The 27,695-nt window shown below is 38.1% G+C and overlaps 1 protein-coding gene across 6 annotated transcripts in view; it reads left to right on the top strand.

Moving 5' to 3' along the window:
* Positions 1–27,695, top strand: part of LOC106057959 (caskin-2-like) — a 258,135-nt gene that overhangs the window by 168,279 nt on the left and 62,161 nt on the right. For all 6 annotated transcript variants that reach the window (XM_056018782.1, XM_056018783.1, XM_056018784.1 and 3 more), the window contains 3 exons: positions 4,086–4,197; positions 5,960–6,274; positions 26,260–26,342. In XM_056018782.1, coding sequence (XP_055874757.1) covers positions 4,086–4,197; positions 5,960–6,274; positions 26,260–26,342 — 510 coding nt within the window. The remainder of the gene's footprint in view (positions 1–4,085; positions 4,198–5,959; positions 6,275–26,259; positions 26,343–27,695) is intronic.

Genomic DNA, 27,695 nt, shown 5'->3' on the forward strand with positions numbered 1-27,695 from the left:
TTTTTATCTCAGTTATTATCATTTAAATATTTATCCTGCTATTCAAATGAAACAATGTTGCATTTAATTCCAATAATTTTTTAAAGAACTTAATTTTGTCTACATGTAACAAATGTTTAACAAAAAGAAATGTAGATAGTACATCATTGATTATTTGAAATTGGCATTCATTCCCTCCTTGTCAAACAAGCAGTTGCTAAGTGTCTGATTTATGACGATATGAAACCAATTATGCTGGAGGATCATTTGAGGCTACGTCACACTGACAAAATAGAATCAAATTAGAAAAACTTTCGAACACTCAAAGATAAAGAATAGAACCACAAAATTACTCTTCGGCATCATATAGAGAAGATGATGGTATGTGAGAGTCTTACCATATCTCTTTACTTTTATAGCAAAATACGGAAAACACTATAGATAAAACATTGATTTTACCAGCCGTTGTAGTTTTAAAAACTGTTTTATACAAACCTACATCTGATATTATTTAAAGAATTTCTTAAGCAACAATACAGTTCAAGGGCACATCGGTGGCATGATTTATAACAGGGCCGGTCCTATAGATTACTAGGCCCTATGTGAAACGGATTGCGCGGGGCCTAGTCTGGATAGGGATAAGGATAACAAGTGAAAATTAAGATTTTTTTTGTTAGAAAATAAATACGTCTTTGCATTTTGTTCATACTTTACTAAGTACAAAATCAAGGTCAAATTAAATTACAAGCCATCTACGATCAGCCAATAAACTTTCAAATTTGCTTTTTGACTTTCGACTAGCAAAATATCGCTTTTGATTTTTAGATCTATATTTACATGCCACTGACTATTACAGTAAATAAGTATATGAACTTATGTTTTGGTTAAAATTCGCCTTATTATTTTTATTAAATGAAAGTTGACATGCCGTTTTTTTAATCGCAAGTAGGATTGGCGTTTTCCATATTGAATGGCACCCTAAAATGACAATTTTGTCTATTTTTAAGGACGTTTTTATGATTTTTCAGGATATTTTAATAATTTAAGATTTCCAGGAGCTCCTGGAAAATCAGGAGGCAGGGAAACCTTGTTAAGTTAAAATGGTTTAATTTAATAATTTACAACTCCTAGTGTTAGCACGGGGCCTATGGAAGTGCAGGGCCCACTGCGGCCGCATAGGTTGCAGTGCGCTAAGGCCGGCCCTGATTTATAAAATTAAAAAGCTTCTTATAATTCTTAGCAAATGACATATTTACAGTTTGGGATCAGCAGCGTCGCAGGCTCTGACAGGGTGTAGCGCTGCTTGCTGCAAACTGCCTAAGGGTCTCCGGATCCTAATCTCTCCTCATGACCCCTGAAAGCTTTCTTATATTTGGGTATAGTTGCAAGGTAGCAGAGGTTTGAATTCAGGTGGGTAGCAAGCCAAGGCTAATGAGCTCTTCCTGCTCAAAGCTTACTGGTTTAGAAGCCAGTTACTCACCTTCGACCCATCTGCCTTAGTGACAAGAGTTTCGCGGACTCAATATTTGTGCCACTGGTGGAAGATCAAGAAATACACAAGAAACTGCGCTTTGCAAAAACTTTTACAATAATACATAAGGCAAATTAATAAATAAATTATAATTTAATGTTTGAAGGACTACTTCATAGAACAACAAATTCCTATATATCCGTAGCAACGGATGATAAACCCGGAAAAAAATTTCCAGTGTGTTTGATCATTCAAGCAATGCATATTTGTTACTTTAATTGGTTTAAATTTGAAATTTTATCACTAAAAAAGCTAGATCTCTATAACTTGGTTTGTAACTTTAAATTACTTTTTTATTCTTCAACTTACTTAAGTTAGTAATAAGTTTAACAAAAAATGTTGATGAATTGGCAAAAAATGCAATACAAATTAAGCAGAGGGTCTACCAAAAACCAGAAAACATGGCAAGGGGTCTACGAGACAAAAAAGTTTGGGAACCACTGGTGTACACTTACACTTTACAAATGTACATTAAAGATTGAATCGATAACCATTGAACTAGAAATGTCAGCTTTCAAATGAATTAACTCTGTATATACGACATGCAATAAATTTTAATGTTATAGTTTTATGTAACGAAATTTTGTTTTCACGTTGTTACTTGTTGATTTGAGCAGGAGCTATAACATCTTTTAGTTTTGCCCATAAAAATGTGTATCAAATAAAAACAGAAAAGCGAAAACTTTAAAGCACTTCCGTAATATCAAGATTTTAATATTATACTATTTCCATAGATCTAATAAGTCCGAAAGATGTAACATCTTTAAATGTTGTGACACATTTGTACTCAAACGTAACCGTGTTATTCCGCTTTGATTAAGCTAGACAACTCATGCACCCTTTAAATCAAAGACTTTTATCTCCTCGCCTCCGCCTCAGTCTTTCTACGTATGGGACTTCTACTCGTGGATCTCTGCGTCTTGGCTTCTGTTCAAACCGACTCCCGAGTGCTGGCTATCAGATACAAGTTTGCAGTATCTCAAAGACATCTTTCAAGTTAGGTGTGTTTACGAGGGTAGAGCGAGTTGATAAAACATTTTGAGGGGAAACTATCGTTTCATGTTGGTTCCGGCTTTATTTAAGCATCTAACCATTGGATATCTTAACAGTCATAGTGAAGATAGCAATCAGAATACTAAAGTCGACTTTATTTAGAAACCATCTTGCAACCTGTGCAGAGATCTAATATATATATATATATATAATTGAATGTAAGGTGTATGCATGTATGTCCCGCATAGAAATCAAAACTGTTTGACCAATCTCGATAAGACTTGGCATAAATGTTCCTTACATCATGGCGGAGACCGTAATGAAATTTAAAAATGTGAATGGAACATTTGCCATGTTTGACAAAAATATAAATCCAGTGCCACTAGATCAGTAATGGCCAAATTAAGGCCCGCAGGCCGCAATTATATCATATTCATATACATATATAGATCTATCTATTCCAGATTCTAGAACCAAAATACAGAAGTCTGTCGGATATTTGCAAGATCATTTTTTCATTTGATTTGTAATTATTTTTTTTAATGGAAAACATGAAAAGTACAAGAAATCTAAATTCTTTGACCTTAAGAGTTCTTAATGTGCCTGTGGTTCAGAAACGTAAAAACAACAGAACGTGCGCACCAGGCGCGCATTAGCGGGAAACATATTTACACTGAAGTGCTGATCGGGCCTCGCCCTTTTTCTTCTGGAAACGAATTCAGCAGTTAATGGAGTCTGTTATTTAATCTCTCAGTATGTCTTCCTGCCCTCGCTCCGTCCCTCCAGCTTTACGGTGTCCATTACTTACACCTGATTAACGTCTCGCGTAATTACTCACACTGCCTACACGTGGCGTCTAAATGGAACATGGCGGGTTTGGCTCTGGCCATGCATTATCCAATCATTCATCTCCTGGTAGGTACGGCGATAACTTGCAGCAGAAATTAACTCAAGGTTTGTTTTACCTGAAGCGTTCCCCTCTTCTCTTCCCCATTCGGAGGTTGGCTCTGATGTAGGGAGCGGGGGGGGGGGGGGGTAAAGCTGGAGGTAATAAGCAACAACCACCTGGAAGTCGACACCCTCGGCCGAGGCTCGCTTAGTAAGAACAGCAAACAAATGTGGTGCACTTATCTAAGTCACTTTGTGCGAAGTGGTGCTCGAATTGAAATCAGTTTTATCATATGCAGTGTTCGGGTGTTGCGATGAGGTGTTGTGGTGTTGTATTTTGATGGTGTGGTGTGATGGTGTGTTTTTAGGTTGGCGGGGGGGGGGGGAGGGTGAACATCTCACCAACTGAAGAAAAATAAAAGCTGTTTTTCTTAACTGCATTATGGGTAACCATGTCAAAATCATCCCTTTCAAAAAGAAAATTATCTTTTAAATCCTTAAAACGAAAAAAAAAATGCGTATCATTTTAAGTTTCAATTATGTAGTTAGCCATATCAATTTGGGATACGCCCCTGACCCCATGACCTGAATTTTGTTCCCCGGTATCCTCTCATTATTTGATTTCTTTCATCTCTTTCTATATTCCGCAAAGATCTTTCATCTTGTTTTTTTTTCCCTTGTGCTCGTGGTGTAGGTACTAGAACAGAAAGCTGACGGGATATGGCGAGGGTATGTGTTTCATGAGGGCAGGATGGCCAAGACTGGCATGTTCCCGGCCAATCACGTGGTACTAGTGGACAGTAAAGGCAAGTAGATTTATTTTTTGTTCGTTATTATTGTATCTTATTTATCCAGCTACATTTTCATAATATTTCAAACTAATTATTATTTTTTTATATTATTTTTTTAATAAGTTTTTTTTTTTAAGTGTTCATTTATGAAGAAATGTCTTTCACTTATCTCATTGTATACACTCATAGGCCTCTTTCTTGTAAATGTGACATCTCAGCACCTTTAGTCTCACCAATATTGAGAGCGTAGCAGTGACATCGCATAGGTTTCAATATTTGTGAACTTGATTTACCCTCGATGGAGAAACTTGTTAGTCCCGTCACGCTTGATTGAATTTCTCCTGGACATCACAATCAATAGCGTAAACAGTCAAAAGGTCACCATGGTCACGACATATTTTACCGCATGCACCCATCCTGTCATAAAGTTCAAAATGTTTTTGTTTTTTTTTAATAAACTCGCGGAAACATTTTAAATACCCTGGCTAAATTCTTGTCTTAGTGAAGACATTATTATGACTGCCTAGTATATAGAAGCTAAATCCTTACTAAGTGTATAGAAGTCTGTTGAAAAATTCTGATACTAAAGCCATACTCAATATTTTTTGTTTTTGTTTGGCAAAGTTTGAGAGACCTTGGCAAATAATATTTATGTTGACCAATGGGACTTAAGTAGGTTTTTTACACACAAAAAATATAAAAAATCGCGTCTTTTCTGTTCGAGCGTGTCTGTTGGTCCACGCGATGTTTCCGCGAGTTTATTTAAAAAAAAACTTTTTGAACTTTATGACAGGAGGGGTGGATGCAGTAAAATATGTCGTGACCATGGCGACCTTTTGACTGTTTACGCTATTGATTGTGATGTCCAGGAGAAATTCAATCAAGCGTGACGGGACTAACAAGTTTTCTCACATACAACTAAGATGTTTGTTGTTGTTTTTTTAATGTATTTTTATTTGTTGTATTTTCAAAAATGAAATCACGTTCAGAGGCGTCCCGTGGTGTACCTCCCTTTCAGTCCTCCCATGGACATGCGCAGTACTTTTTATAATGGTTAAAGAAAATTATTTTATTTTTTTTCTATTTTAAAAAACAAGAAAAAACATTTTTTTTTAAATAATTTTTGTAAAAACAAAGCTTATATTAAGTGTAATTGTATCAATTAGTTTGGATCAGTTATGTAATTATACGTAGGAGTGACCCAGACTTAATAAATCTGTGCGATTAGAAATATTTGTACTAATTGTTTTGTTTAGCTTTTAGCTTTCTCATTGCGCTATGATCCTATCACGTGACTGGATCTATTGTGAACGGGGGAGGGAAGAAAGGGGGTATCTTGGTGAATGTTTACATGATAATTTTTAAATACATTAAAAAATTTTCTCTCAGGGCTCTACAGTCCTCAAGGGAACTAAACTTATACCATCACATCTGTCAAGAGCGATTTCTTTCCCATGTTCAAGTTACTAAACAAAATAATTAATTACCAATTAAATACCAGTTTTATTGATGCTTGTGTTGGCAGGTAAAAGAAATAATTGTGCAAAATTTCAGCTTAATCTGAGCATGGGTGTGGGAGAAATAACGTGTACAAACTTTTTACCAGACAGAGTTGATAAAAGCTTTGTAATAATGAGAATTTATTTAGCGTTCAGCTTACACATTTAAAGTTACTCACACGTCGCCACTGAACATGTCTCTGGTGTTAACATTGCTCACACTCAAGTTGGTCGCCTGTAGCTCACTTTCTGTTTCTCGTTACTTTCTCCGACTTCAGCTCTAGCACGGCAGCAACAGCAGCAGCAACATCAGCAGCATCTCCAGAAGCTCAACTCTAAGCCCGGCCACATGTTCGGCCCGGTGCCGGACCTGCTCAGCAGGGGGCCTCCCGTTTTCGGCACCGTGAGCACGACCGTCACCATACACAGCCACAGTGGAGGAAGTGATAGGGGGTCCTTGGAAAGTTCCAGCACCGAGGACAGCCAGCCCAACACCTCACACAGTTTCCCCTCTACCCCGTCGACGGGATATCCGCCTCCTCCCCCCGCCTCCTTGATATCTTCATATCCTCCCAGAAGTCCACTAACCAGAGGTATGTACTACATCTCTCTTTATATACTCTCTCTCTCTCTCTCACTCTCTCTCTCTCTCACTCTCTCTCTCTCTCTCTCTCTCTCTCTCACTCTCTCTCTCTCTCTGTCTATCTATCTATCTATCTATCTTTATATGTGTAAGTAAAGTAAAGTTCCCCTATCAGACTTTGTGGTCTATAGGGCAGATGATGTAAAGGTCATCTGTTTCTGTGGCTTACGGTTAACAAGGGTGTCATGTGGCCAGCACAACGACCAACCGCCTTTACTTTTCCCTAGCTCTAATTCCCATTTTAATTTACACTCACTATTTCGATAAGCCGAGGTTTTGTACAGATTTTTAAATTTCTACTTCCTGTATAAAATTCGTCCATTAATAATGATCTCCTTTGTTTGTTTACATATATACTTTTCTGTTATACACGGCACTGGTAGATGATTGTATCCAGTGCTTTTTTGTTTGTGTGTCAGTACGCACCGGTACTGTGTACCGCCACCTTTTTCAATGTGGGCAAAAAATATTACTTTCTTGTATTTAAACTTTTAGTATTAATTTATTAGTAGTTAAAAGTTAGGAAATTCATCACTGAGTACGGCATCTATTATTTTTACAAAAATAAAAAGCACTGATTATATATAATAAATGTAGTTTCATTGAGGCAGCCCTCGACAACCGGCTTAGTTTTTCTTCAGTTCCTCGCAGTCTCGCTTTCTTAACATTGTCGATTCCATTCGTACGAAGTTTGATATTAAGATTTTTACCTTACTTTAGGCTTCAGTTCTACTGTCAAACTAGCCTCATCTCCTCTGTGTGTGTGTGTGTTGTTATAAAAGGACAGCAATCTATACCTAAAAAAAAAAAAAAAAAAACAAGTCTGCAATCAATATAACTTGCACGTGGCTACATAATTGTGATCACGTGAAGCCAGAGCGAGTTTTTCTGTGGTCGCTTCCTGGCATTTTTTATTGTTGTCTCTGAAAGGCCATTCCACATACCACTTCAAAAAAACTAAAAAAACATGCTCATAAATCATGCATCCCAATGCTATTATCTCCCCCCCCCCCCCTCCCCCAAATTGGTTTTAAAAACAAATGCAACCCGAGATATGGCTTATTTCCAAATTCTGCGAGCTTACGCGAGGATTATAGTGTGATGCTATTTTTACGGCTTTGAAGTACTGTCTCCCTCTATAAATATATTTATAGTGAATACTTAAAAAGACATAATGTCGCCCTGCCCACTCCCACGCCCTGCTACAGTTTTAATGTGTGTGTGTGTTTTCTACTAGAGAATACGTGTCGGCTCTTTTCCTGCCCCCCCCCCCTTTTTTTTTTTATATTCTTTTGGTTTTGTTAGTGTCTACTTCTGGAGCTTGTCTTATTATACGTGACCTCAATATTCAAGGCAACAATTGAGCAATGCTAGCAGCCTTACTGGGGTTTGGAGGGGAAAAAAATGTGATTGTGTCGTTAACTTTGACCAGCAATGTTGTTGTTGTTGTTTTAATACTACATTATAGGAAATAAAAATACAAATATGCAGGTCGGGTTTTGTGTGGCCAGGTGAAACACAGCGCTCAAACTTAAATCTTCAGAATGGAAGACACTGCCATTACACCAGCAGTCGGAAAAGTCTCTCCTGGTACCAGACCCTTTTTTTTTTTTAATGTGGGGATACCCAAGTAGCCGATAACAGCAAATATGTTGAGTTAGTTTCGTAGTTAATTTGTGTATTTTTCACTGCTCTTTTCCTGATTTCGCCTCAGGGGCGTAGCTAGGAATTTTCCATCATTTTGGGGGACTTGACCTCTTTAGGTGCCCCTGCATTTTGCGTAATATTTAATAGTTAATGTAAAAAGACACTCATTTGGGGGCCCCCCTCAAGTGGGGGCCGGGGAGGTTTTCGAATTCTCCCCAACCCTAGCTACGCCACTGCTTCGCCCCCACCTTTTTTTTTTCTACTCCCTCCTCCTTTTTTGTTGTATGAAAAACTTGATTCATTTGTGACATGGTTCATAAAAAGATAGGCAAAGATAATGGATTGTCAGGCAAGAATAACGGCTATATGACTTTGTGCGGCAAGGATGATGTCTTCAATATTTTGTGGGGCAAGGATGATGTCTTCAATATTTTGTGGGGCAAGGATGATGTCTTCAATATTTTGTGGGGCAAGGATGATGTCTTCAATATTTTGTGTGGCAAGGATAATGTCTTCAATTTTTTGTGTGGCAAGGATGATGTCTTCAATATTTTGTGTGGCAGGGATGATGTCTTCAATATTTTGTGGGGCAAGGATGATGTCTTCAATATTTTGTGTGGCAGGGATGATGTCTTCAATATTTTGTGGGGCAAGGATGATGTCTTCAATATTTTGTGGGGCAAGGATGATGTCTTCAATATTTTGTGTGGCAAGGATAATGTCTTCAATATTTTGTGGGGCAAGGATAATCTCTTCAATATTTTTGTGTGGCAAGGATAATGTATTCAATTTTTTGTGTGGCAAGGATAATGTCTTCAATATTTTGTGTGGCAAGGATAATCTCTTCAATATTTTGTGTGGCAAGGATAATGTCTTCAATTTTTTGTGTGGCAAGGATAATGTCTTCAATATTTTGTGGGGCAAGGATAATGTCTTAAATATTTTGTAATTCGAGGATAATGGTCATAAGACTTTACCAGCGATGATATAGAATACTTATCGTGTATGATCGCATGACCTTTATAAATAAATGAATACAAGGTTTCTAACTTTCTATCAAGTACATTTATTGAAGATCATGACTTTTTTTTTTTTTTTCATTTTCCCTCCTTTCGTAAAACATCTCGTCTGCAGCCTCTCTTTCGGACCTAATTCAGAACAAAAATATTGATGGACGATCCTAATAAATAGAGTCGTGTATATTGTCCGAGCGCCGAACAATGACCACTTGGTGTGCCTACCAGTAAGCTTGTCGCCAGTATCCGGTATGGTGGGCACGTGACCATATCCCCGCTCGCTACGTGAGTCTAGACACACTGGGTCTGTGAGTAGTCGGCAGGCTCTTTCCCCGCCAATGTATTCGATACCGACGGCCATACTCGATACCAATGTGACACACGACGTGATGGTAACGTCCAACTTATCTATTGATGGGCGGGGTGGGGTGGGGGGAGGAGAGGACTCGGAAAGTAATGAACATGAACCAAAGGTCAAGTCCAATGTCGATCATGTCCTAATCTCTCAGGCCCGGTCCATCATTACAGTTTGGTTGGTTACTTTCTGGACTCAAAATTTCTGGCAGACGATATTATGTTTTTGTTTTGTTTTTGTTTTTTCTTTGTTTCCTATATTCCAGCTTCCAACCCACCCTCAATTTATTTGCTGGGAGGGGGGTGGGCATATATCTCCTACTGCAGTAGACTATTTCCTGTTGCTTTGGTCCGCTCAGAGGGAGTAGGGACTTAACATTGTCGATTCCATTCGTACGAAGTTTGATATTAAGATGTTACCTTACTTTAGGCTTCAGTTCTACCTCAGGAGGCGAGCGAGTTGGCGAGGGTTTTAACTGTGATGGCGTTCACTCGATCTTTTGGCTTAAAAAATCATAAATGTTCTTTGCTTCGTCATCAGTTTTAGAAAGCAAGAACTTATCCTAGTGACCTAGTCCATTGTCATTCGCTATCCTCCCGTTAAAAATATATATCTGTAGTGTTTCAGGGTTTTAATTGAAATAATGCTTAGCCATTGGATGTCGAAATTAAAAAACAGGTAAACTTACAGCCTTCTCGTTGTAACGTAAATCTGTGACTTTGCAGTTGTGTTTATTGCTGACTTTATAAAAAAAACAAACTTTTTTTTTCAAAGATGTCCTATCTCGCACTACAGTGCATGTTTTTGAATGTCGATTTTCAGGACATAGTTTGTGAATAAATTTCATTTTGATTGTACTAATGAAGTCAAGATGATATCTGTCTGTGGTGCGCGCATCTATTTTATTTCAATCCTAACGTGATGTCCCTTACAATCATATGTAACTCGTTGTCGATCACGTTTATGAAGATTGTGAAAGAGACGGGAAAGTTACTGTCATCCATACTTTCTTAACACTGGGTCGTAACACATCATTTGTTACTGATACGTCATCAGATGCGTTTCTTGTGATTAACAACAGCGAAAGTTGTTCCGTGATATTTACATCCCATAAGCTAAAAATAGCTCATAAAAATCCAAGGGCATTAATAATGAGATTTTTTTTTCAGATTCTCGCTCTTCTTACACTCGCAAGAATTTAAAATTTCGATCAGGGGTATTTATATACAAGGAAGACATGAAAGCTCGGAAGTAGTTATTCATTGGCATTCTATTCAAGTGTTCGTAATGTGGCTTTATTCAGTTTATGTATATCGTGCCATTCTATTTAAAGAGACTGTGCTATCTTGTTTTACAAATCAAGACTTTGAAACTATCCAATTTTACTTCATTGGAACTGTGTTTCTACATTCCACGAAACATATCTTCAACATGCCAGTATGTGTCACTAGACTTTAGAGTTTGTCGAATCACTACAACGTGAAAGCGTCACAACCTCAGCATGACAGTTACATAGACTAAGACTGCTTTATTGATCCTTGTTGTGATTACAAGGACTCTTTTCTCATACATATATAGACAACACAACAGACAAAAAAAAATAGTTTCTTCTCTCGACCTCCATCTCAATTTAAGATCAGATAAAGGGGAAGCGCATTCACGAGTAAGTAGTGTAGAGCCTTTGTCCTATCACTACGAATGTCTGAATGTGACGAGTAACTTTGATAGTGTAAGAACTTTATCCAGCTCCCTTGCATCCAGAGCTTGCCACAGTTTCTGTAGACCTGAGATCGATCCACTGTTAGCGGGACCAGAACCTCACGTGCTTGTGCTCTCTTCTCTGCACCCGCCCAGTGTTGATTTCGCTTCTCTTCAATCCGCTTGGATGTGAACATCTTCTGCCTTATCCGGGTATCTTGGATACGGTGATCCGATCGTGTCATTTTTTTTTTCTTCTTTCATTAGGTCTCAATTAAACAGTGGCTTCTTTTAAACTGTGTATCATTTATTTCGGTTTGTTGAAAGTTTCAGTGACAGGGAGTCAGAAGAGGCAGAAGCTCGGTGATCGTCACATGGAATGGTTTTAATGTTTGTTTAATTGCACAGGGGAAAAAAAATATAGCATATGTAATAAAAGTTTTGTATTAATAAACCAAATCATTAAAAAAAAATTATTTATAATCATAATTACCAAAGCTTTTTCAAAACAAACATTGTGTGCTTACATATTTATCCGATTTAACATCTATCTACTAGTATTTACACTAATGTCAGTGACTTATGCGTTGCTGGCAATGTAATTTCTTCAGTACTGAATAAAAAAAAAAAGAAATTATTAATATAGAGAAGGTATGGCTCCTCCGCAAGGATAACATGCAAATTCATGAAGCGTTCCATAATTTTAAATTTGTATTTGTTTTTGACAATGCAAAACCTTTTGAACTAGTGAAAAAAAAAATTAAATTATAGATATCTCAATTCTTTTTATTTGTTTATTCTATTATGGTTATGATATGATCTTAGCGGCGTTCCGTAGTAGAGTTCGAAAGATGTTCAATAATGGCCGACTGAACTGAACACGATAGGAAGGTCGTAGAGAAAAGTGATTGGCCATCGGGTTGTAGAAGATGGGGGTCCACGTAAACCTTTTCCTCAAACTGCCAACTTTGTATTCCTCTTTTTACAGACTCTCTCTCTCTCTCTCCCTCCCCTTCTCGCACACTCTCGTTGAACCAATTATTTTGTTATACGCCATGCTCGAAGCATTCGCCTATTTTTTTTTTTTTAAATACTGCCTCCTCCTAGACACATTCTTTGCTGGTTGGTCTGAGTTTTTCACCGCAACATAAACTGGATTTTTTTTTTTTTTTTTAGTGCTCTTTACTTTACTTTGGTAGTGCTCCCCCTCGACAGTGGTTTCGTTATCTGGATGTATAGACAGATCTGTGGAAATATTGTTTCTTGGCTTCGCGTCATATCTGTGTGCGTGTGTGGATAGCAGCAGCTCGTTCACGAGTAAGTGATAAATATGTGTGCTTGGTTCCTGCTTCCATCTTCAACTAGATCTCCATTGAGTCGGTCAAAACATGTGGGATAAAGAGTCGACCTGTTTTTGTTTTTTTTTAATGTTCTGGTAATGTTCTTTATTTAAATGAATGTTCGATGTACATTCACCAACTACCAACAGTTTAAGTTTCAATGTTGAGAGTTTTGATTGGGTCAAAGAAATACGTTGATCTGATACGTTAGGTGTACGCATTATATAGGTGGACCTTATGTGTACGCATTATATAGGTGGACCTTATGTGTACGCATTATATAGGGGGACCTTATGTGTGCGCATTATATAAGGGGACCTTATGTGTACGCATTATATAGGTGGACCTTAGGTGGACACATTATATAGGTGGATGTTAGGATAGGTGGACCTTATGTGTACACATTATATAGGTGGACGTTAGGATATGTGGACACATTATATAGGTGGACCTTATGTGGACACATTATATAGGTGGACGTTAGGATAGGTGGACCTTATGTGGACACATTATATAGGTGGACCTTATGTGGACACATTATATAGGTGGACGTTAGGTGTACACATTATATAGGTGGACGTTAGGATAGGTGGACCTTATGTGTACGCATTATATAGGGGGACCTTATGTGTACGCATTATATAGGTGGACCTTATGTAAACACATTATATAGGTGGACGTTAGGTGTACGCATTATATAGGTGGATGTTAGGTGTACGCATTATATAGGGGGACCTTATGTGTACGCATTATATAAGGGGACCTTATGTGTACGCATTATATAGGTGGACCTTATGTGGACACATTATATAGGTGGACGTTAGGTGTACACATTATATAGGTGGACGTTAGGTGTACGCATTATATAGGTGGATGTTAGGTGTACGCATTATATAGGTGGACGTTAGGTGTACGCATTATATAGGTGGATGTTAGGTGTACACATTATATAGGTGGATGTTAGGTGTACACATTATATAGGTGGATGTTAGGTGTACACATTATATAGGTGGACGTTAGGTGACCACATTATATAGGTGGACGTTTGGTGACCACATAATATAGGTGGACGTTAGGTGACCACATTATATAGGTGGACGTTAGGTGACCAGATTATATAGGTGGACGTTAGGTGACCAGATTATATAGGTGGACACATTATATAGGTGGACGTTAGGTGGACACATTATATAGGTGGACACGTTAGGTGTACACATTATATAGGTGGACGTTAGGTGTACACATTATATAGGTGGACGTTAGGTGGACACATTATATAGGTGGACGTTAGGTGGACACATTATATAGGTGGACACATTATATAGGTGGACGTTAGGTGGACACATTATATAGGTGGACGTTAGGTGTACACATTTTATTGTGCAATGTCTTCAACTCCGAAGTTTAATTAAGGGTGAGTGCAGTATTTCACATGACCACGCAGACCCGATTGCGACCTGAATATTTTGCCACTTCTAACGCTGTGCCCGCGGGAGGTCTACTTGTCTATTCGTCTTGCTTTGTAGGACTACGTTAATAGTATAAATTATTAAATTCAATTAGCGATTTTTATCTTTAGCGAAATAGCTGTAAATATAGAGCCTTTGAGTGAACTCAGTGTAAAAGAAAATAAAGGAAGTTTTGATATGTTTTGTTTTTAATTTGAGTGGTATTTTTTCTGCGCTTTTTGCAAATCTTATATCAACTCACTCTGTCTGGTATCAACTTACTCTGTCTGGTACAATGTTTGTACACGTTATTTCCCCTAATCCCCTTTTACGGGTCAAATTGAATCCCCATGTAGTAGTATCAAAGTGAATCCCCATTTAGTAGTATCAAAGTGAATCCCCATGTAGTAGTATCAAAGTGAATCCCCATGTAGTAGTATCACAGTGAATCCCCATGCAGTAGTATCAAAGTGAATCCCCATGTAGTAGTATCAAAGTGAATCCCCATTTAGTAGCATCAAAGTGAATCCCCATGTAGTAGTATCAAAGTGAATCCCCATGTAGTAGTATCACAGTGAATCCCCATGCAGTAGTATCAAAGTGAATCCCCATGTAGTAGTATCAAAGTGAATCCCCATGCAGTAGTATCAAAGTGAATCCCTATGCAGTAGTATCAAAGTGAATCCCCATGTAGTAGTATCAAATTGAATCCCCATGTAGTAGTATCAAAGTGAATCCCCATGTAGTAGTATCAAAGTGAATCCCCATGCAGTAATATCAAAGTGAATCCCCATGCAGTAATATCAAAGTGAATCCCCATGTAGTAGTATCAAAGTGAATCCCCATGCAGTAGTATCAAAGTGAATCCCTATGCAGTAGTATCAAAGTGAATCCCCATGTAGTAGTATCAAAGTGAATCCCCATGTAGTAGTATCAAAGTAAATCCCCATGTAGTAGTATCAAAGTGAATCCCCATGCAGTAGTATCAAAGTGAATCCCCATGTAGTAGTATCAAAGTGAATCCCCATGCAGTAGTATCAAAGTAAATCCCCATGTAGTAGTATCAAAGTGAATCCCTATGCAGTAGTATCAAAGTGAATCCCCATGTAGTAGTATCAAATTGAATCCCCATGTAGTAGTATCAAAGTGAATCCCCATGCAGTAGTATCAAAGTGAATCCCTATGCAGTAGTATCAAAGTGAATCCCCATGTAGTAGTATCAAAGTGAATCCCCATGTAGTAGTATCAAAGTGAATCCCCATGCAGTAGTATCAAAGTGAATCCCTATGCAGTAGTATCAAAGTGAATCCCCATGTAGTAGTATCTAAGTGAATCCCCATGTAGTAGTATCAAAGTAAATCCCCATGTAGTAGTATCAAAGTGAATCCCCATGCAGTAGTATCAAAGTGAATCCCCATGTAGTAGTATCAAAGTGAATCCCCATGCAGTAGTATCAAAGTAAATCCCCATATAGTAGTATCAAAGTGAATCCCCATGCAGTAGTATCAAAGTGAATCCCCATGCAGTAGTATCAAAGTGAATCCCCATTCAGTAGTATCAAAGTGAATCCCCATGCAGTAGTATCAAAGTAAATCCCCATGCAGTAGTATCAAAGTGAATCCCCATGTAGTGGTATAAAAGTGAATCCCCATGTAGTAGTATAAAAGTAAATCCCCATGCAGTAGTATCAAAGTGAATCCCCATGTAGTATCAAAGTGAATCCCCATGTAGTAGTATCAAAGTGAATCCCCATGTAGTAGTATCAAAGTGAATCCCCATGTAGTAGTATCAAAGTGAATCCCCATGTAGTAGTATCAAAGTGAATCACCATGTAGTAGTATCAAAGTGAATCACCATGTAGTAGTATCAAAGTGAATCCCCATGTAGTAGTATCAAAGTGAATCCCCATGTAGTAGTATAAACGTCCCTTGCAAAACAGACCTAGCTGAAAGTTGACCTACATAAATGACCTACATTAATCCTTTTTGAAAATCACAGAAGTACCTGAGCAAAATCAAGTTTTTAAAGTATCTATTCTAAAGTGATAAATAAAAAGACCCACATTCCCTCGTCAATTCTCGTCAATGATTATCACTTCACGAGTCATTGAATCGCTTGGATATTGTATTATAATACACGGTATCTACGTGTTATATGTTGTTTTTTGTATAGAGTCCACAGTTTTAAGTGTTAGTTTTTCCGTGGACTGCTATCTTCTGAGAGTACCTTTAATGCTTGGCTGAATCTCTCACATTTCAAAGCCTCGCCGAAGGTCTCGTCCAGTGCTTGACTGTCTTAGACCCTTTTTCTTTAGCCAGGAGGGTGAATGGTCGTATTTAACAACGAACGTGGTTCGGTTTCACCTTTTTTTTTGTCTGGAACCGAGTGGTTGCTGTATCTAAAAATAAATGTAAACTTTTCAAGAACCAGAATCCAGATATATATTTTTAGATACATCCATATGTCGCTGAGTACAAACAAGTGGGCAAACGTGAAAATTCGAAATCATTTGCAAATTATGCTTGACTTCAACTTTCACTGACCTATATGTAACGTCATCTGCGATGGGCTTACTTTTTGCTTAAATCAAAGTCTCTTTAACCAAGACAAATTATCCGCAGTCATGGTTACATCAGAGTCTATTCAGCCAATAGAAACATGCTCACATATTTGAAGTCTCGCCAATCTCTCGTCTCACGGAATCTCGTTTTACAATTCATTTATTGTTCATCAGCCATTTTTTTAAGCCCCGCGCCTTAATTAAAAACAAAAGCTCTAGCGTTGCGATACATTTCAGACCTAGTCGTAGACACAGGCACCCATAAATACCAAACCTTTTTTTTTTTTTTTACATGTAGTGAAATCTAGTGTATTAACGACCTTTTAGACCTATGGAGAAAAAAAAGAGGGGTGGGGGTATTGCATTTTTCTTCTCTCGAATTTTTTTTTTTTTTTGGGGGGGGGGGGTGAAAAATACGTTGCATTTTTTTTTTCTAAAAATTTTTTTTTCTAAATTTTACCTCCTTTTTATTCTGCACTCTCCGCCCACCTTCTAATATTGCTCTCTTTCTCCACACATGAACTTTTTTAGTTTGAACCAATCTGAACTTTCAGGGGTTTTACTCTGTGTGTATATACATTTATATACATCAATATCTCTATGTTTTTACCAGAGAATATCTCAAGCGAGCTCTGTAATCTAGTTGACTAGTTAGTAGGGAGGGGGGAAACGCGAGGAGAGTACGAGGGCTTGAAACGTTTGATTTCTTTTTCAGCCTTCAAGCTGGCCTTTAAATTATAAAAAAAAATGGTGTCTTCACGTGTAGAGCAATGATGCAGCTATCATACTCCTATGCGTACCATTTTTTAAGTACCTGGGCCCTATTCACCAATTTTTTTACAGAATTACTTGCAAGGGCAGTAGTCTTGACACTTATTGTGCATTTCCCATATATTTGTTTCACAATGAAAGAAAATAGTGTTTTGATGTGAATTTACTTTAGTGATTTCTTTCACCTATTTTTTGACCAACAGGCTTGCCTCTCTTCTCTCCCCTGGGGAGTCAGGTGCTCTAGCAGCCCTGTATAAACACCATTGATCTTTGTGCGCGATAATCCTTGAGATTGCTAGCACATCTAGTACATCGCCGAGATTATTTCTTTTAGTTGCATCATACTATGCACTCGACAACACTCGGCCTAGGATTTGAGGTTGACAATAGTGTGAGTACTGTCTTGGCTACATCAAGATAGAGATCTCAGTCTATTTCTCTCTGTGTGTGACTAGACCGAGGACGAAGATATAACGCCTCTTGTTTATCTTAGCGCAGCTGATCGCCAGATCGATACCGCCCAGTTCTCTCCTGTAGTACAATCTACGTTAGAAACAAACGGACGCGTCTCGTGTGGGCAGATTTACTTAGCTAGGCCTCTTTTTATTTTTTTATGTGAAAAATATTCAGGTCGTTGTCAAAGTATCGAAATCGGGTCAAATCATTACGCTGGTGTTTCATCATCCTTCAAGACCCGAGCGCATGTCGAGAGGTAGAGGCGAGGGGCGAGAGCTAAGCTCGTCTTGCAATTCATGTCATGGATTTTATTCTTTGAATGACAGGTATTGTCTGGCATGTTTTTTGTTGTTGTATTTTTGCTTAATAATCAAAGGCTGTTTGATGCGTTAACATTTCGATTGCTGAATTTTAAAAAATTACATGAAGTTTCTTTTATATAGACCGACACAATGGAAAATAATAAAATTTCAAAAGTAATAATGCGAAATAATTTTAAAAGCCACAATAATTTTTAATTTCGATTCTATTTATAAAATGTAATTAGCATATTCTTGATATCCATTTAAAGCCAACGTACAAGAAAGGAAATATTTTCAGGGAAGGGAAGGGGGAGGATAAGAGGCCTCTTGCCACTATGAGGCTGCCTTGAATCCCATCAAGCACCCGCCATGTTTCACACATTGACCTCACTTCTTCACTCGAGTCAACATCCTAGCAGTTGATACAGTTCCAGTGACATTTAGGGCTATTGATTTATCACTTTATAAATAGCCAGTTTTCTTAGGAAATAGTTCTATTTTATAACTGCATTGTTCTTCCAATAGTGGGTTAGGATTGCTCCAATGGAGTTCTATTGTGTGTCCGTTGGCAGGATTCATCTTTACTTCTATAGTGTAAATATAAAAAACATGTAATTATTTTGCACTGTCAGCATAAAAGCGAAGAGTTGGTCAGTCCAATTAAAATTAGTAGAGTTGGTCAGTCCACATAAAACTAGTAGAGTTGGTCAGTCCACTAAAAACTTGGTATAGTTGGTCAGTCCTCATAAAACTAGTAGAGTTGGTCAGTCCACATAAAACTTAGTAGAGTTGGTCAGTCCACATAAAACTAGTAGAGTTGGTCAGTCCACTAAAAACTTGGCATAGTTGGTCAGTCCTCATAAAACTAGTAGAGTTGGTCAGTCCACATAAAACTTAGTAGAGTTGGTCAGTCCACATAAAACTAGTAGAGTTGGTCAGTCCAATAAAAACTAGGCATAGTTGGTCAGTCCTCATAAAACTAGTAGAGTTGGTCAGTCCACATAAAACTTAGTAGAGTTGGTCAGTCCACATAAAACTAGTAGAGTTGGTCAGTCCACATAAAACTTGGTATAGTTGGTCAGTCCACATAAAATTAGAAGAGTTGGTCAATCCACATAAAACTAGTAGAGTTGGTCAGTCCACATAAAACTTGGTATAGTTAGTCAGTCCACATAAAACTAGAAGAGTTGGTCAGTCCACATAAAACTAGAAGAGTTGGTCAGTCCACATAAAACTAGAAGAGTTGGTCAGTCCTCATAAAACTAGTAGAGTTGGTCAGTCCACATAAAACTAGAAGAGTTGGTCAGTCCTCATAAAACTAGTAGAATTTGTCAGTCCACATAAAACTTGGTATAGTTGGTCAGTCCACATAAAACTAGAAGAGTTGGTCAGTCCACATAAAACTAGAAGAGTTGGTCAGTCCACATAAAACTAGAAGAGTTGGTCAGTCCACATAAAACTATTATATAATTGAGTTGGTCAGTTCACATACAACAAGTACAGTTGGTCAGTTCACATACAACAAGTAGAGTTGGTCAGTCCACATACAACAAGTAGAGTTGGTCAGTTCACATACAACAAGTAGAGTTGGTCAGTTCACATACAGCAAGTAGAGTTGGTCAGTCCACATACAACTATTAGAGTTGGTCAGTCCACATACAACAAGTAGAGTTGGTCAGTCCACATACAACAAGTAGAGTTGGTCAGTCCACATACAACAAGTAGAGTTGGTCAGTCCACATACAACAAGTAGAGTTGGTCAGTTCACATACAACAAGTAGAGTTGGTCAGTCCACATACAACTATTAGAGTTGGTCAGTCCACATACAACAAGTAGAGTTGGTCAGTCCACATACAACAAGTAGAGTTGGTCAGTTCACATACAACAAGTAGAGTTGGTCAGTCACATACAACAAGTAGAGTTGGTCAGTCCACATACAACAAGTAGAGTTGGTCAGTTCACATAACACCAGTTATTTGGCTGGTTCACATAAAACCAATAGATTGGTATAAAGAACTTAAGTTAGTTCTGTGAGGGGCGTAGTTTAATGGCCCAACTGTAGATCATTAAAAGCGTACAAGTATTTTAAAGTACACTCAACAAAGGAGTAGAAAATTTGTATTTATTTACAGCATTACAATGGGTTGCACATATACTTTAGAATACATAATCATCTATACTAAAAGTCTTAAATGTGTCCTAATTAAATAATCCAGGGCGCATAGACTAGATTCAACAATAGAGTACTTAAGGGTATCATGACACAACATAGCATTTCCCCAAATATTCAGTACACACACACATAGCAGGAATAATATCTCCTTACTCTAGGCAATATAACCGACAACAATCACCAACACCGTAATCAGACCAGGTCAGCTCTCCAACTGACCAGACTAACCACAGGAAATCTTATTGTCCTCCCCCCTTGAAAACCCCTTTCTTAAACAGTTGACCACTCAGAACTAATAAAATAAACAAACACACACACAATCTCACATCTTACACACCCCTGCTCTTGATAATTGGCTACTCCGCATAGAATATATTATTGCTTTCAATTTATTGCACATGCTATTATGATCTTTTGTTTCACGTTTAAGTATTTGCTTTTTAAATGTTCGTTCGATATTTACATGTGTTAATTAATTGACGCGCTCATTATGTAAAGTTTTCTTGTAATACAATACATACACGGACCGACTTATAATATAGATACTCAACTAAAGGCTCGTTACCTATACACCCAGTACGTCCTAGCTCCAGAGATTTCCACATGCAATCAAGTGCTCGTTACCTGAGCGCAATTAGCATCTATCGTCGAGGTAAATCGAGGGAATCAATCAATGGACGGATATAGAACCCAATAAAAGAACAAACCTTGTGTAATTTCTTCTTCCTGGCGTAAAGTGTGTGTGTGTGTGTGTGTGCTTGTCCCAATACAATTAGTCGATACATAAAGTGGGACTAGTTTATTGGGAATTGTTCTAGCCCAGTGTTTCCCAAACTGTGTTCCGCGGAACCCTAGTGTCCCGCGAGACCTGAATATGCGTTCCAAAAACTACTAGAATAATTAACTAGTAGGCCACTACGTGAATTAATCACTCTTTAAAAAAAAAATAGGCAAAGTGTTCCGCTAAATACTCAGAATGTTCGAAGTGTTCCGTTAAGGAACAAACAAAAATTGTGGAAACACTGTTCTATTCTTCTTCTTCTTCTTAAACTGTCAGGTAGAGTTGAGCTTTCGGCTCTTGGAACTCTAGCCAGCAAAAGTGAACAAGAGCTCCCTCTCACCGGCCTATATGAAAACAGTGTACACTGTTTTGTCTGGCGGGTGGGTCAAACTCGCGGCAAGAGGCCGCCATTTTTCTTTCTATACCAGACTAACCGTGCGGGTCACGCCATTTATGTAACGGCTCCTTGAGGAACATCACCTGGATTGTGACAAAGTTGTAGGAGCTTTTTTTACAACTCCGCGCAGTGCAATGAGGATGCTCTCGCACCCCTTTAGACACCCCCCACGGGAGTCTTGTTTTGCTACCCTTTAGCCTAATCGTTTCCTCCTACGATCGTTTCCACCCGGGCACCACTATGAGGCAGGGTAGCATGCCCGGGAACTGTTCTATAAGATAAACAATAATGAATTTGTTTCTGTTGATGGATAGGGGACAAAATCTTTAGTCTAGTAGTGGATTGCTGGAAGCGAGCAGTGTTAGGAAGAAGGACACGTGAGGCTTCATTGTCGCATGATGTCTTGTAGTACACAAGACTTGTACAATAGAAAGACCTATATACATCTTTGTATTCTGGTGGGAGATTGGTGTAGGCCTACTTTACTGTCGTAAAACACTTTGATGCTGAACCCAACGACCCGGACTTGATTCTCGTCTAGATAAAAGGTTTTTATGGGTTCAGAAAGTACATTTTAACAAAAGTGCATTTTTTTTAACATTCAAACTACTTTTTGTTCACATTCAGAGTACATTTTTGTTTTTTTACATTCAGTGTGCTTGTTTTTACATTCAAAGTGCATTTTTTTTTAAATTCATTGTGACCGTTTTAGATTCAAAGCATTCGTTTTAGATTCAAAGTGCCTTTTGTACATTCTTGTTGTCTAATGTGGGTTTGGCAGTTGTGGTGGTGTCACCGTAAACCTTCTTCACATAAAACGAGTGTAGGTTGTTGGATCATTTTATCATCGATGGAAATGGAAATGCCGTTTTCATGAATAGCAACACAGAGAAGCCATTTAGAGAAATAAAAATGGTGTGTACATTATAATCACTCATTGACACAATTGCATTGCATCTTGAGAAACAGCGAAAAACGAAAGAAGACTGATATTTCCCTCAAAGCGTCTCTACCCTCGACCTACCCTCGACCAGTTCACAAATCTGCTGTGGGCTGACTACGTCAGAAGTCTCAGGTCTCACACTGGGGAATGAAAGGTGTGACTGCTTTGAACACCTTCACCCTTTTTTTTTCTTATTTACTTCTTTTTTTTTGGGGGGGGGGGGGGCTTTCCCCAGAAATTAATAGCTGATAGTAATCTCCCCTTTGCTTTTCTAGTGCGCTGTGTGTGCGTGCCCACTTTCAAGTTTGTTTTGTAACGCCTTCTTATAGTTGGATCTTGATTTCGGAACTCAAGTTTTGAAGTAAATAAAGCATGTTTCGTCAGTCAGTCACGAGTCATTGGCTTAATATAGATATAGTACAGAGGCGGCCTCATGGGGTTGGCGAGTGGGGCAACCACCACAGGCATTTTCAGACTTTCTTGTATTATTCTGTTCGGACTTTCTTGTATTATTCTTCTCTGACTTTCTTGTATTATTCTTTTCTGACTTTCTTGTATTATTCTTTTCAGACTTGTTTTCTCTATGCTCTTTATACTTTTCAAAACATTGAATATTTCAGTAAATGCTAGTTTAGTTTATCAGTCAGTCATCCGGCAGTAAACTTTACAAATTTGTCGATTAGAAAAATTAACAGTGAACGAACACTTTATGTACAAGTGTGTTTTGTTGTTGTATTTTTGGTCTGGGTTGTAGCGATTAAAATGTATATATTTAAACTTTCTTTTTCATAAGTTGAGCTGTGTAAAAAAAAAATATATTTTACAATTTTGATCGAACTAAATTTATTTTTTAATGACTTTTTTTCCAAGACTACTTCGTGAGTTGGCTTACGAGTTAGCTTTAAAACATCTTACTAGAGATTATATTGGTACGGAGAGAGCAAGAAACAGATGCGTAAAAAAACAAAAAATAAAAAACAACGTGTATGCTTCAATAAGAAGAAGATGTGTGGATAGACAACTAGTCTGCTAAGTTCACTGCCAACTGATAATTATGTAAAATAATTCTTGGGTGTTGTTGCTTTATACCTGCTGCAGTTTGCTTCTAAAAAGATCTAGCTTAGCATGCCTGCAAAATGAGTTCACTTTGTCGAGGATGTTTCTCTTGTTTTAAAAAGCCCTCGCCGTACTCTCGCTTTACGTGTTCACCTTACACAGAAACAAAAATGTATTGCTTTCTGTGAATGTCATTTGGTGAACAGCAAGAGACGTGCAGCTTTCTGTCAGTAGTTCTCAAACACTTTGGTGAAGTACCAGTGGCGTAGCTAGGAATTTGCCATCATTTGGGGGCCCGGGTGGCTTGACCTCTTTGGGGGACCCTGCATTTTGCGTCATATTTAATATTTAATGTAAGAAACAATTTCGAACACTCATTTGAGGGCCCTCTCAAGTCGGTGCCCGTGGGAGGTTCCACCCTAGCTACGCCACTGTGAAGTACACAACAATCAGTTTAACTAGAGACATAAACTGCAGCCATGTATCTATACTGGTCATTTGATGAGGTTTTAGTTTTTCTAATAAAATATTGAACTTAACATTGTTGCAAGAAGCGAGACTCAGTCCCCTGTGAAGAGTATTTTTATTGTATTCATATAAACATTTTAATATTAGGTTGTTATTGTTTTACTAAAGACGAATATGTCAGACAAGGAACGTTTTAGACATATGAAGAATTTTATTAATTTTATTTTAAAAAATATATTTTCTGGATGTGAATTTCGGTCGACAGTTATACTCTAGAAATCTGTGAGGACTCCAAGACAAAAACAACCTGGCACTGATGTTCTTGTTTGAAATGAATGTCTAATGTTGGACAATATCGATTGTAGTTCTCCGTCTGACCGCCACCCGTAGCCATGCGTTGTGTAAGACTAATGACCAGTGAGGTAACAATGACATAATACTCTGGTCAGTTGATCCTGGAAGCGTGTTGGAGCGGGGCTACATCCTGGTACTACACAACTGGCTGTACTTTCTTGTAGCGCCCTTGGGGGTGTTTATGACGGAGGCGAGGGGGGCTCAACTACATAAATATTCAAAAGATTACTCCCACGCATTGTCGCGGGTCATTTTAAATTTTATGGACATTTATTGGACAATTAGCCCTCGTGAAATAAACACACACCACATGCATACATACTCTTAAAACTATTGATAATATTTCATTGATCGTTTAACTTCAACTGCAAAACATTTTAAGTTTTAGTTTCGAATTTGAAAATATTTATTAGGAAAAGAAACATTTTTGTTTTTTTTTTAATTTCAACAATTACAACAATAGAAAATGAAAATAAAATTTTGTATAAGTGTGTTAGGTAATGGGGAAAACGGTGTAGATCTAAAATAAATCCCATTATTCTGATACGAAGTGTGATTATAATAGTTATAATTTGAAACAATAACTAGTAGCTCACGAGAACACCGGTGCCATGAGATAGCAGCACTTCGAAGTGTACCCTACATTACCGAGCTGACGGTCGAGAGTAGTGAACTGATTGGTCTGTTCTTCTGATTGGTCACGTCTGAGGCTCATCCAAGCCGAGGTCATTCTGATCACCTTCCAGTTCATTTGATCAACCTGCAGTCTAGGAACATAACGTAACGCTACTTGACTTTGTGGATAGAGTCACGTGGTACATTTTTGTACAAGGTGTCCACATCACGTTCGCCCCCTTCAAATTTCACTCGGTGATGTCACTAGTATTAGCTCCCTTTAAAGCGGTATGGACACATTTTTCTTTCGAATTTCTCGAGATAGGAACATATTATTATGTATCTAGGTCTACCGGAAGTCCGGCAAAAAGAGGCATAGTCCTAAAATGTGAAAATGTCCGTTTTTTTTATTTTAAACTCAGCTTTTTATTGAAATTTGGTATACTATCCAACACTCGAATTCAATCCTTCACGCAGACATATCTACTCCGGCGATGTTCAGGTGTTGTCATGCTGAAGTCTTAAAGGAATTTGGTGGCGTTTAGTTTTTTACACTACCGGTCAGTTTGAAATTATTTGCAGGCCAGACAAAAGACGCTTTTTTTTTTTCAAACTAACTCTGTCTGTATGCCTGTCTTTCTGTCTGGTAAAAAGTGTGTACACGTTATTTCTCAAACATCCATTTTTGGATCAAGTTGAAACTTCGCACAATTATCTGTTGTCATATGCAAGACACAAATCTTTAAAGAAAGTAACCAATTAAACAACGTATGTTGGTGATACTGTTAATACCAACAAGTGAAACTAATACTTCAGTATTCACATATATGGCTAAATTTGTTGGGTTTAGTTCCCTTAAATAATTGTTAACGCTATTTCTCCATCACGTATTCTCCAATAAAGGTGATACTTTAAACCGTTATTTATTGTACCTAAGAAAACATGAATCAATAAACAAAAATACCCAATTAGTCAATTAATTATTGGTAATTAATTATTTTGTTTGATCGAATAAGGGAAATAACTTGTACATTATTGATAGATATAGTTTTAAGGGCGGAGTTCTTCCCCTTTAGATAACTTTGTCTCTCTCTCTCACTCTCTCTCTCTCTCTCCTGACAGGAAGTAACAATGACCCCATATCATCATCATTTAAAAGATAAATTGTTTTAAAAAAAAATTGTAACTGCTCTTTGCAGGACAGTGACATGAGAAAGTGAATCACAGTAATCCGCCAATTCCTTTTTTTTTTTAAAGATAACTTGCATAACGGAGAAAGATTAATACCCGTTCAAGCTTCATTGTTGCCATGAACGAATTGGCGCATCTTTTGTTGCCCCCCTTGAGGGAGCTGGGCAAGCAAATTACAGACAGAATGCCGTGAATTTCAGTTAGGTATCCCTTGAGGGAAGATCGCTAAGGTCACCGCGCCCCATATAGTTCATCTTGATAAAATCCACTCTCAGACCTTTGAGAATATGTTGGCCCAGTAGCCCTTATACATGATGATATATTAGTGACCGTTAAATAACTTTGACCTTGTTTCTTCCATAGATACCAGCTGTGCTGACTCTGGATTTTCCAGTTCTCAGAGTTTACCTCAGAACACCCCATCTTCACCTGCTGCACCTCAACAGGTAGGCCTGGACATATCTTTACACATTTTTTGTTCTTACTTTATGTAATTTTTGTGCATGTTTATTGTTACAAATGAATGATTTTGGACGAAAAACAAATAGAGGCACAACACCCAAACTTACCTTAACCTTCACCTATCCCTTAGTCTGTTGGACCGTTGGGGCACCAGGCAAGACTTGTCGACCGTCTTTCTCCTTCCTCCCCCTTTTTTTTTTTTTGCCTTGATTAGAACCTCTCTCAATGGCAGGACCGTCCATTCTTTAATGTTGTCCTCCCATCGCTTTTTCTGTCTGCCTCTTCTTCTTTTCCTGGCACTGTTCCCTCAAGGAAGGTCTTTGCGAGCCCCGCAGATCTTGTAATGTGGCCATATGTTTTAAGCTGTCGTCTTTTTACAATAGTTAGAAGGTCACAACATCCAAACTTAGCAAACCCAAAAATAGGCCAATTGCTTTCGATGACCAATACAATAGACCGCTGGTATGTTTAATCTATATTCTCCATTATTATTATTATAATTACTGTTCTGTACAGTCGTATCACTGTTATACTAAAAGTACTATGCAATCGACCACAAGACCACCGTGGCCAAGACACGAGACCACAATGCAGTCCTAAACATGATTCGACTTGTGAAGTTATTAGTGTGTTTAATCCTGGTCTCTGTCAATAGTTGCTAATTGTATCCAATAAAATGTAACCATAGACCCCATAAAATGTAAATGACCAAATCTGAGTTAGATCGTATGCCGGAGTGTTAACCATTGTTTTTATAAGTGCCCTTTTCATGAAAATTCCATCGAGGCACTGTAAGCCCAGGTTCAAACGCTCTGATCTGTGGTGTCCAAAATGGTGACATCCTGTTGGGCTAATGTGTGTGTGAGTGCCTGTGATAAGAGAAAGGAAGAGGCTAAAACATCCTGATCCTGACGTGCTCGTCAAATCCCTCCACTTATTGAGCCAGCAGTCGAGTGAGAGAATTAGAATCATCGCCTGAAAGTAGTGTTTTGTTATCACCATCTGTTAGAAAACAAAGGCGTCAACGGTGGTCATCGATGTAGTACAAAATGGGGGGGAGGGGGGAATTGAAGTCCTATTTGTGCACTTTTTAATCAGTAAAATATGGCATGCGATTCTGCTAATTATTGGTACCAGTATTTACATTTTGTGTCTAGTTTTTTGTCAACCATGCAACCGACGGCCGAGTTTAATTAATCTGTAATTGACCTGAACGGCTAGAGTTAATACATAGATAAGGGGCGTTAATAATCCTCGTTTCTGACGACACGTTGCTAATTTATAGAAAGAGCAAGACTTCCCGTTAACTCTGCGTTGTTCTCTTGGCCTGTTTTTGT

The sequence above is a fragment of the Biomphalaria glabrata genome, chromosome 2, assembly GCF_947242115.1.
Source record: "Biomphalaria glabrata chromosome 2, xgBioGlab47.1, whole genome shotgun sequence".
NCBI lineage: Eukaryota > Metazoa > Mollusca > Gastropoda > Planorbidae > Biomphalaria > Biomphalaria glabrata.